Here is a 12494-nt window from a genome sequence, read left to right on the forward strand (position 1 = left end):
GTTTTTTTGCTGCCTATTGTATGACTTAAAAGTGGTTCTTAATTGTGTTATTCTGTGTTGGATGGAAGAATCCTGTGACCTCTTAAAGACTCGACTGTTTGAATTAAGGCATTGGCTTTAAAGAGTCAACTTTGTAAGATACAGTTGATGAATCAGGATCTTGCTTACAAAAGCTCATGCCACAGTTACATCTGCATACAGATAGGCTGCTAAGTAGACACTTAAGTCAATGGGATTCAAATGCCCAAATTATAGCCTTAGAATTCCCCATGAAGCCAATGGATCAAGTCTGCACCAACAAGTCAGTCATTATTAACTAAACTGGTTGAACGCCTTTGTCTAAAAATTGGAATGCTCTACTTTCTATTATTTATTTATTTTCCAATTCTTTACTCATCCTTTGGTCCCAAGCACAGGTTACATTAACAAAAATACAGTCTAAAAAATAAAACCACAAAACAGATACAACTAATAGCAAAATTTATGGGGAAGACAACTAAAAACTCATACTCCGCTTCCAAAGGTCAGAGTAAACAGGCATACCCAACAAAAGATGTAATGTCAGTGCCAGACTCTCACTATGGGGTGAGAATTCCACAATTTTTGAGCTGCCACATACACCTCTCTGGTTGGCAGCATTACCAACAAGTGCTCCTCCACCCATCTTGATACCCAAACTGGTGGATGTGGGAGAAGTTTCTTCAGCTATTTGGGACCCCAAGTCATTTAGAGCTTTAAACATTAATGTAAACACAAATAGGCAACCAGCACAGGTGCTTCAGGTCAGGTGTGATATGACTCTTTGCAGTCATACCAGATTGCAACTGGTCCAGAATGAGGCAGCCAGTCTCCAAAGAGTCTTTAAGGGCAGCCCCAAGTAGAATGTACTGCAGTAATCCAATCTGGAGGTTACCAGAGGATGAGTACAGTGACCAAGTCCAAACAGGACTGTAGTTGGTAAACCAGCCAGAGCTGGAAACAGGCATTCCTAGCCACCAAGGCCACCTGAGCCTGTGGTGACAATATTGAAGCCAGGAGTATTTCCTGCAGATCTACTCCTTCAAGGGAAGTGCAATCCCATCCAAAGCAGGTGCATCCCCATTTTCTGTGCTCAGGAACACAACACCTCCATCTTGTCTGGATTCAATGTCAATTTCCTCATCAACACCCAGCCCATTGAGCACCAGCCTTCTGATGAGAAGGTATGGAGAGATAGAGCTGGATGACATCCATGTGTTAATGACACCTTACTCCAGAACAGATGTTACCTCCCCAACAGCTACATGTGAATATTAAAATGCCATGGGGGCAGAATGCACCCCTGAAACATGGCACAGGTCAGTGCCCATGGCACAATGTAATACCTCCCTCTAATAGCTATTCTATGGAACAAAACTCCCAAATCGAATATCACAAAATGGTGCCCCACCACCACCTGGAGTCTGTCCAGGAGAGTACTGAGGTCCAAATTATCAAAAGCTGCAGGCAGATGAAGAATAATGAGGAGAGTTCGACTCCCTTCATCTGTCCCCCGACACATGTCAACCACCAGGGAAACCAAAGCAGTTTTGATTCAATGGCTGGACCTGCATCAATTCAGATTGATCTGGATACTCAGCTTCTTCCAAGCATGCTTGAAGCTCAACCACCACCTCCCTCTCAAAGTACCTTGCCCCCAAAGGGGACATTTGAGAGTGGTTGATAATTGTCAAACTTTTTTTGTTTACTCATTTGGGATTTGCTAATGCAGCTTTGAAACATACATCTACACTGTGAAGTGTAGTGCTGGAACTTCTTTGCTATTAAAGATAGGTTTGAAGATTTTTATTATTATTATTTAGGCAATCCAAAGAGGCTATTTGAGACAGGAGGAGGGGTGGAATCACAAGTTGTGTTTATCATCTAGTTGTCAGTAAATCAGCAGCCTGTATCTGGCTCATCATTGTAAGGAAGATGTTTCATGTCACAGCTTCTTAAGCAGTGCGCCTTGTGACAGCCCTTCATGCTTCACATGTCATAGAATGATAATGCGCTTGTGTCTTAATTCAAAGAGCTGCTTTGCAGGCTGCCTTTGGCAGACGAGAGCATTTCCTGACATATTTTCTAAACTTCAAGAGCAATGCCAACAACCTCAGCGAACATGATTTTGCCATTCTCCCCCCCTCCGCACACCTCTGCTACCACCCAATGCCACAGCCATGACAACAACATGCACAATTACACTTTGCTTACCTGCCAAGGCTTTTTCATAGTTCTTCCCCATGGAAATGAAGTTCCGGAGGCTGGGGTTGAACTGCTCCATTATAGTCTACAAAGAAAGAAAAACACACAAACAAACAATGCATTAGCAATTCAAACACTCTGCTGAGAAAGCGACTAAAAGTGTTCTTGTACTCCTTGTGTACACATGTGTGAATACAAGAGAGAGGCTGAGTCACACTATCCTACGAAATACAGCCTCGGAAACAGAATCTTCCCACAGACACGCAACACACGCCATGTGACAGAGACAACACAAGCCAACAAGTCAAACGACATTTTACAAGGCAATGGATGCATTTTTACAATTCGGTCCAGGATTCTAAGTCAGCAGTTATGTACGAGAGGAATTCCAGACACCACAAAGCTCTCTCCTGTATGACTATTTTGCCAGAGCATAAACAAAATGAAGCATAAACCAGTATAAGAAGCAGCAGCAGCAGAAGAAGAAAATCAGAAGTAGGATTAGAACAGCTGGCAATTGGGCACTAACTCTTCAATCTGTAGACACAAATCAAGGAAAAGCATTGACAGTAATAGCAAACTTAAATTTGGCCAGATTTAGAAATGTGTTTATTTGTATTTGTTATATGTATTCGCCTCAGTTCTCCTACAGAACACTGTGCAGGGGACTGGCTAACATTGCTATATATTTTATACATTTAAACCATGCCTGCAAGTTCCAGTCGAATACAAGAGCCCTGGATAGGCAAAGCACTGCAAGGCAGAAGCCTGCTTCTGTATTTAGCACCTCACGATGAGGAAGAATAATTGAGGAACCTTCATTTTTTCTTTTATAGTCATCACCGGCTTCCTGACAGAGATTCTTTATAGGCAATTAAAGCATTCGACTTAGCAACTTTTTAACCCGTTCTGTCTAGTAGGTGGTGTCAGCATGCTGGGATTTCAGTTTTTAACACCTTGTTATACATGTGGAACTGTTACCATTTACTGTAAATATACAAATAATGCAATTTATTTAATTACCGTACATATTTACTCCTAATGGATATGTGAGACAGACAGAGAACATGTGAGAGTAAGATCAACCGCACACAGGACTTTCTGGTTCATTTCAAAATATCCCATCCCTGAGATCTGCCTTCACATTTAAGTTTGAGCTCTTTTAAGAAAATGGTTTTTCCATCCACCAGCTTCTTTAGCTTATTTCATTCTTGTAAAAACAGACAAGAAGAAACACATTCAATACTGCTATGTTTGGCCAGGCTAGAAAATGCAGGGCAACAGTGTCTAACGAGAATTACATAGTGTGCCAAGCAGAAGAGTTCATACATTTTGGTTTAAAGGTGCCATTTAACAGTTGGAGAACTCGTTTAAGTTTAAGGATAACAATTCATACCCTCCCTTTCTGAATTAAGATGCTCTCCAGGAAAGCTGCAGAACAGTCAATAAAAGCAATAAATACAATTCAAAGCTAAGACAGCAATATACAAACAGTAATTAAAAACAGTATCAGCAGAGACAAGAAGTTCTAAAAGGCTTCAGGATTAAGCTCCATGCACCAACTACAAAGTAACAATGCATTTCATGAATGGCCAATGTGGTGCCCTCCAGATGTTGTTGAACTATAATTCCCATCATCCCTAACCAATGGCCATTCGGGCAGGAGCTAATGGGAGTGGGAGTCTGGAAGGAAAACAATGTGGCTGCATTGATAATAAGGCCACTCTGCATAAAAGTCACCGCCATTCCATCATGACCAAAGACAGTTGGAGTTATGTCATGTGGTCTAACTGGAGATACATTTTAATGTATACCTTAAGTCCTGACAAAATACCTGGGAGACAATCTAGCTCTATTCCTCCTTGCTATCAGAATCAGGTCATGCTGTGAAGAAGCAGGTCTAGTGCCTGAAGGCAGTAACGAGATGGATGAGGGCCAAGAAACTGACTGACCCCTGGTAAGATATCAGGAGCGAGCCAGCAGTGAATCACACTGTGCAAGTTGGAACTAACTCTCTATTAGCAAAACACGATTGACCCAGGAGTGGCCAGGCATAATGAGCACAGTAACTCATCTCCAATAGGCCTTGCCCCAATGAAGCAGTTGCTGTGACTGAAGGTCCCTTCTCCCCATAGCTGCCTAAGTCCTCTCCTTTTCCAGGATTTTTTCCCAAGCTATCAGAAACTGTGTTTGTGCATTACCAAGCTTGTCACAGCAGGAGGGGGAGACACCTGTGATTCTTCACAAGCCTGACAAGCCAGTGTGGTGTAGTGGTTCAGAGCGGTGGACTCGTAATCTGGTGAACTGGGTTCGATTCCCTGCTGCTCCACGTGCAGCTGCTGGGTGACCTTGGGCCAGTCTCTCAGCCCCACTCACCTCACAGAGTGTTTGTTGTGGGGGAGGAAGGGAAAGGAGAATGTTAGCCGCTTTGAGACTCCTTAGGGCAGTGATAAAGTGAGATATCAAATCCAAACACCACCACCACCACCACCACCACCTCCTCCTCCTCCTCCTCCTCCTCCTCCTCCTTCTTCTTCTTCTTCTTCTTCTTCTTCTTCTTCTTCTTCTTCTTCTTCTTCTCTGCCTCTTGGTCTCCCTCATGCCACTCTCCTGTCTCCGCTTCTGACTGATTCTGGACTTCTCTCTGCCACAGACTCTCCAAGCTCACTAATCCTTGCTACCTCTTCCAGTTCTGACACTTCCTCCTCTCAGTCTTCTCCTTCTACTCCCTCTTTTTTGTCTCACCAATCCCCAGGCTCTGAGCCCTCTTTCCCTGAGGGTTCCTCAGCTGGTACTGCCCACCATTACTTTGCATCAAACCCATCCATAACACAAGACAGAGGTGCTGAGGATGGGCAGTTCCCATGTCCAGGAAGCAGACAGATGACCTGTTCTAAACATGGTTGCACTCCCCTTCATGGAGCAGATTTATAGTATGGAAGTGCTTCTCTGTCACTTGATGCTTAGGTGACACAGAATGCCAGTTGCCTGCTGTGGCGCTTCCTAGACTGACCCAGTAACCCATGCTCTGGTAGCCTCCCATTTAGATTGTAATGAACTCTACATGGAGTTACCTTGAAGACTGTTCAGAGCTGCAAACAGCCACCAGAGTGTTAAATGGCATGGCTTATTCTAACCATAGAACCTGTTTTATGAGAGCAGCACTGGTTACCACCTGTATGGCAATAACTTGGGAACCAAATACTTGGATCACCTCTCCATGTATCAACTTGCTTGGACCCCTCAGATTTATAGAAGAGGCGATACATCAGGTGGTGATAATCTATGTTCTGTGGTGGCACTGTACCTGTGGAACTCCTCGTCAGAAAAACAGCTGGCATCTACATTGCATGGGTGGAAGGTATCTGTTCACCAAGACATTTGGGCACAGTTTATCAGTGTTGCCCATTTGTAATGGAGAATGCTTTCTGTTGTTCGCATGGATTCTAGGACTAGTCTTAAATTTGTTATACAGTGGTACCTCGGGTTACATACGCTTCAAGTTACATACGCTTCAGGTTACCACTCCGCTAACTCAGAAATAGTGCTTCAGGTTAATAACTTTGCTTCAGGATAAGAACAGAAATCGGGCTCCGGCGGCGCAGCAGCAGGAGGCCCCATTAGCTAAAGTGGTGCTTCAGGTTAAGAACAGTTTCAGGTTAAGTATGGACCTCCAGAACGAATTAAGTACTTAACCTGAAGTACCACTGTATTGTGTTTTAATAATTTTTGCCCATAAACTATCCTGAGGTTATTTATTACAGAGAATGGTATAGAAATTAATTGACTGAATGCATGAGTGAATAACAGAAGCACCAAACTGGCTCAGTAGCAGGTAAGAAAAAATGGCAAATTGTTGAGCATTGTGACTATTTTTCTTTGGAGACCTCGCCTCATTGGTCTGCAGCAAAGACTTTCCAGTGCTTTTGTTCGCCAGAAAATTAACTTTTGAAGCAGCAGCTCATTAAACTTGCTCATAGATCAAAGTGCAAGAACAAAGCATGCATCCACAGCCAGAACATTTTACTTTGCTATTCTTGACCCTTAAACATGTAGACAGGATTTCTGCTAGCTAGCAAGGGGAAACATAGGTTTAGGTAGGTTTATGGACCTCATTTTTATGGTCTTAGACATGTGCACCCCTAACCCTCACTTGATCAAAACAAAGAATGGCAAAGTTCATTAGAAAATGCTGAAACTTGATAAACAACTGGATAAAAATCGAGCCCAAGCTTACCTAGAATTTGAACAGGCCAGATTCAAAGGCTAGCCAATACGATTGCCATTTTATACATGATATATATATTTTCTGTTGAAGGCACCAAGAAAGAGAGGGGAAACAAGCCACAAAATGAGAGGTTTCAAGGACAAGAAGAACTCTCACCTCCAGTTACCAAACTATGTACTTTTAGACTTCTACATAATCACCAAAGAGAATGGCTCTTTGTTAAGTGTGTCACAAGCTGTGAATGAGTCTCTTGCCTACCTTAGCTCTACCATCCAGAAAGTCATTCAATCACTTTGTAACTATGGCACCTTACAAATGAGATGAGGAATTTACTAACTGATCTTTGTAGGAAGCAGAACTAATTCTGTGCTTTCTGGTTGAGAATCTAACCCCTGAACTAATGGAAATTTCATATTGCAGTAAGGAAAGCCACAGGCAGATAACAGAGGACTTGGGAAACAGCCTAGTAACAGAACAAGTTCACTGCATAGTTCAGGGAACTTTTATATTAAGAGTCTGCGTGATCTCTAATGCATGAAATTTGTCTTCTTTTTCCTTCATAGGCTGGCATCTACAATGGAGGATATTTTCCTCAATATTTTCAAAAATGTTAATTTTCTACTTTGACTACATTTTTAATGAATTAACACATTGGCTAACTGACCAGTGGCTCTCTTACAAATTAATAAAAACAAGCCATCCGGGCATTTCCACAGTTACAACCCAACCAGTCACATACAAATTCTCTTTTCCTATCACTTCCCTATTGCTGAAATACTATCCTAGGATATTAACATACCATGCACATGGACTCTTCAAGACAACTAAGTAAAAGGCAATGGGGTGGAGAGAGAGATGCTGGGGCAGTTTTGGCCACTCACTGGAATTCAAAACTGGCATTCACCAACACTGCATCCGATCCACAATGGGTTTTCCTTCCATGTGAACTTGCCAAGGTTTTTTTTAATCCTGATAAAAGTACTTGAGACATGAACAGAAGCCCAAGCTTACCTGGTAATTGTAGCAACAGCAAGGCTGGGAAATAACCTCACCCAATGCTATCAACCATTCTAGTGTATTGTCTGTATTATTTGATGAGATCAATTCACTGCGGAGCAGTTTAGACACCTGGAAATGAATTTTCCTGGATACGTACATTAAAAAATGCCGCTCGGAAAAGCCACAGAGAGAGAGAGAGCTTTTTCTCAAGTTCGTTTTGAGCTCCTCATAAAAAATTACGTGTATGTTATCCACAGGAAGAGAAAGAGTTCTGGGTTCTCCCCACTACCATCACCATCTCTCAGGGGAAACAAAAAACTCTTACAGAACAAGGGTTCAAACATAATCTGGATTTTCATTGCAACCCAATGGCCTTTCGTAGAACTGGAACTCTAAATTCTAACCCGTGTGGGAGGAATGCCCAAGTACAGTGGTAGCTCGGGTTAAGTACTTAATTGGTTCTGAAACTGTTCTTAACCTGAAGCACCATTTTAGCTAATGGTGCCACCGCGCCGCTGGAGCACGATTTCTGTTCTCATCCTCAAGCAAAGTTCTTAACCCGAGGTACTATTTCTGGGTTAGCAGAGTCTGTAACCTGAAGCATATGTAACCTGAAGCATATGTAACCCAAGGTACCACTGTACAACTGAAATAAGACCGCTGTAATCCCAACCTACCTTATACCTCTTATTCCTGTCCCCGCCCCCCAACCGTCCCGGCCATTACTGCAGGATATAGTTCTGACTGTTGCACTCCCCTAAAAGCAAGAGAGGGAGGGAAGAGTGAGACAAGACACTTCTGTCGAATAAGCTGAGTAAACATCTGCCACCTCAATTGAAGCCGGCCAAGCAACTATAAAACTCATTTTCTGCCTGAAGCGTTTTTATCCCTCATTTCTGGATCCTGTTCTTTTGAGACCATGACCACTGTAATTTACTTCAGCAAATGCAACCCATCAACTAATGCCAAGGAGCAGCAGAGCATCTGCCATTCCGGTGTTCAAAACAGCAGGTTATTAATTTCATAACAGGCAAAAAAACTTCCTCGTGGCAACACATACTAGCTTGGAAATTTCAATGTAGTGTGCTTTGTCTGGAAGTAACATAGACAGACTTTAAAAAATGTTGGTTAGCTCAGGAATTTCCTTTAAATCCTCAGATTAGTTCTGAGCAATGGCCTTGCTCCAGTAGTTCTCTTGACAGGCTACTAAGTGAGCAGAGACATTTGTGCTGGCAAAGAGGACCACCCTGATCTTCTCCTTAGGATAAGGAATAATTGCATTCAGGGATGTTTCAAGAAAGAAGAAGAGCCAAGCTCTTAAGAAGCCAATTCAAAATTCCTTTCAACATGAACTTATTTAGCAGGTTGGGGCAGAGAGAGAAACCAAGATCCAACCCACCAACCAGCTATCCTAGAGACCCAAACCCTGTTGCATTATTGTACCTATGGCTTGACTAAAAACCAGGGATGGTATTCAACTAAGTTTTGCTCAGGGTAGACTAAGTGAAATTCATGAATATGACTAACTTAGGTCCATTAACTTCCACAGATCTATTCTGAGTAAAACGCATGTGAATGCCACCCAAGGATTCCAGGTCCTCTGTGTGCACAATAAGAAACATGGTAGGCGGCAATAGGGCTGCAGCACTTGCAAGCAGAGGAAGAAGTGCTTGAGTAATGGGAAGAAGAAAAGTCAGGTGCTGGCTGCGAGGGCAGGGGAAGAGGCCTGCTGCACCTCTTGAACCAGTTCTGATGTGCTCTGCAGGTCACCTTGTACTCAAAGCAATAAGCTGCTAATATTAGGGCTTCCATATCAGGCATGGTTACCAACAGGAACTGTGCCTGAAGTTGCATGTGTGGAGAGTTCAGGCTTGCAAGATACGTTGTATTTTTAATAAAACCCTATCGCAGTGGTACCACGGGTTACAGATGCTTCAGGTTACAGACTCCGCTAACCCAGAAATAGTACCTTGGGTTAAGAACTTTGCTTCGGGATGAGAATAGAAATCACGCCACAGCGGCGGCGGGAGGCCCCATTAGCTAAAGTGGTACCTTAGGTTAAGAACAGTTACAGGTTAAGAACGGACCTCCAGAACGAATTAAGTTCTTAACCTGAGGTACCACTGTAATAGATTCCACTAGCTGGAGCCAGAGGCAAAATGGTTGCTCAAGGGGGTCAGACTCAGAGCATTCTACTACACTCCACAAACCATACACTCAGATGACTTACATACAATTCTGCACCCGGAGTAGCTACAGGTCATGGATTCCAATAGTCTGATTTATACACAAAAAATTAAATTGTTAAAGCATAAGGAGTTTGAGACCCTTGCTGGGTTACTGCAGTTCATTCAGAGGTCCACCAGCATCTCATCATTTACTTCCTGACTATCACTACCTTATCAAGTGTTGTTGGGATGCAAGTTCTCTTTTAAAAAGTTGCCATGTTTTGGCCACAAAATAAATACATGTATTGTTTATATTGCATATAATAAAGTTAACAAGCGTCTAGTGTCTCAGTTTCTAAATTGTGTCTACAGTGGACCCTCGGGTTATATTACCTTTGGGTAACGTAACTTTTGGGTTGCGAACACGGCAACCCCGGAAGTGTATACTTCCCGGTTTCGCCCTGCGCACATGCGCAGAAGCACTCTATCGTGCCATGCGCATGAGCAGAAGCGGCGCCTCTAGATGCGGACTTTTTGGGGTACATACAAACCCCCAGAATGAATTAAGTTTGTATCTGGGGGGTCCACTGTATTTTCAAAATTCTCTATGAAGTTTTACAAGCCCAGTCCTAATCTAGGCAACAAATTAATTATAACACTCAAGAAATGTAACATTGCACTGCTATAATGTGCTTTATATCTACCCTAATTCTAACATTTTGCCAAGGAGCTCAGAGCAGCAAGTACAAAGTTTCTAAGAGGCATATATTAACCCAAAAATCATACAACATTGCATCCTATTAGGGGAACTTGTTGGGGGGAAAATGTGTATAATGGGCAAAAATGTGTATGTTAAAGGAAATGCACACTAAAATGCTGAGCAGTTTTCAAGAGGACTGTTTTTAAAAAGCAGCAAAGCAATGCAGAAATGCAGTGAACTGAACTTAACACCGGGGAGATAAGCAACTGATAGAAACTGAAATTGACAAATCATTTGTCTGTCCATCCATCATCCATGATAATTGGCCACCCTGAAGGATAGCTTCCCCATACTTGGTTCCAGCAACTTAAGGGTTCTGATGGAAATGTTATCACTAACAGTAAGTTTCACACTGCCAGTCAACTCGAATGTGTCATCCAACAACTTCTACAGCATTGCATCAATTGCTCTTGTAGGAAATAAATAATATTGAAACAAGGTGTTTTGTGGTTTAGCTCCCATAATTATATAAAGCACTTAACTATGACACATCACAAAGAAGAAAACCTGTACATCATCTGTGAATCATGTGTAGGAAATGAAGGGAAGGGAAATTAGTGCCCTTTCTGACAATGAGTTTGCCTTACATTTTTACAAAGCCACACTCCAGAGAACATATACTGAAACAGTGGTAAGCCATGGATTATAGGTTCCCAGAACTGTAGGATAGTTTCCATATTTCAAGAAGACAGTGAATACAGGGAACACCTTTACTGAGTACAGCTGTCACATGTTAAACAAAATAATGGTTGTCAGTTTACATTCTATATACAGTATATATAGATATATATATTTAGGAAGCAGAAATTGCTCCCTCCTTGCTCCCTCATATAATGTGTGTGCATGCACAGATATGCAGAAGCAGCTCACTGGATGTAGCAGAGCTACCATGAGATGAAAGGAAAAGAGAGATGTTGGGGAGGTCAGACAAGCCGGCACTACTGCTTGTATAGTTGCACCACGCCGGACTTCCTGCTGCCTCATCCCTCCCAGCAAGCAACAGCGAACCAGGAACCTAGTGTAGTGGCTCCACCCCACTCAGCAAGCTACTTCTACACACATGAATCAAGGAAAATGCAGGTGGAGAATGGTACGGCACAGTGCCGCAACAGCACTGCTTTACTGGAATTTTCAAATAATGTAGTACATTGACATTTCCTACAGAAACACACAGACACACCTTGAGATTTTTCGGAACAAAATGAGAATCTTCACAAGGGAGATGCAGATGCTTTTAAAGTGAAATAATTGCTTTAAAAGTAACTGTCTTCACAATTCTGTGTTGAGAAGGAAATGACTTAATTTATAGGAAAGCATTTTAAAAATTGATATTTATATATCCTCCCTTTTCTCTTTTTTTGAAAGCAGTTTTTAAAGAAGAAAAATAGGGAAAGTGATGCATATGTGAAACTGCTGTATACCAAGGCAGCCCATCATTCCATCTAGCCTACATGAGATAAAATGGATCCCCACACCTGCTTTTCTAAGCAAAACCTCTTAACAACTGAAAAGGTTCAAATCTGTTTTATGCTTTTCGTAAATGTGAAACCAAGGGTAAGTTACATTCTAGAATCACAAGACATTGCAAATAAGAGGTAAAATACAATGGGTACACAATGGGTTTGCTTAAGCTGTGATCATCAACACAAGACAAAAACACTGAATTTTATTTCCGACACAGATTTAAAGTGTTATATTGGCATCGGGGGATTCACTTTCTAGTCATCAATAATACATCTGAATTATAGGTCAGCTGCAGCTTAGAAGTCTCATGCAGTTCCTGTTTTGACACAGAAGCTCACTCTTTAAAACAAAAAAGCCTACTTCTTGCCAGTCCACTCCTTTTAGCCAAACATTCAGATGAGATATTTATGAACAAACAGATGTATTTCACCATTTGTACATATTTAAGATCAAAGGAGACTGCAATTACAGAACATAAACATTAAGTGCAGCTTGTTTCTTTACATTCTCAACTTTGGCCACAACCCACAGTTCATTTCTTGACTTGACTTCTGAATGCAAAAATACAGACAAATGTTGCCAGGTAACCATTTATACTAGAATGGTTATTCAGCCTTTATGTATCCAAATTCTGAGATATCAATTCCCATGC

General features: G+C 41.9%; 1 protein-coding gene across 4 annotated transcripts in view; it reads right to left on the bottom strand.

Moving 5' to 3' along the window:
• BAIAP2 (BAR/IMD domain containing adaptor protein 2) overlaps positions 1 to 12494 on the bottom strand; it is a 134900-nt gene that overhangs the window by 99314 nt on the left and 23092 nt on the right. For all 4 annotated transcript variants that reach the window (XR_014165328.1, XR_014165329.1, XM_081899735.1 and 1 more), the window contains exon 2: positions 2233 to 2308. Coding sequence is in view for 2 of the 4 variants with exons in the window: in XM_081899735.1 (XP_081755861.1) it covers positions 2233 to 2308 (76 nt within the window). In the remaining 2 variants the exon portion in view is untranslated. The remainder of the gene's footprint in view (positions 1 to 2232; positions 2309 to 12494) is intronic.

Source organism: Podarcis melisellensis, assembly GCF_964234715.1.
Source record: "Podarcis melisellensis genome assembly, chromosome: 2".
In the NCBI taxonomy this organism is placed as follows: domain Eukaryota; kingdom Metazoa; phylum Chordata; class Lepidosauria; order Squamata; family Lacertidae; genus Podarcis; species Podarcis melisellensis.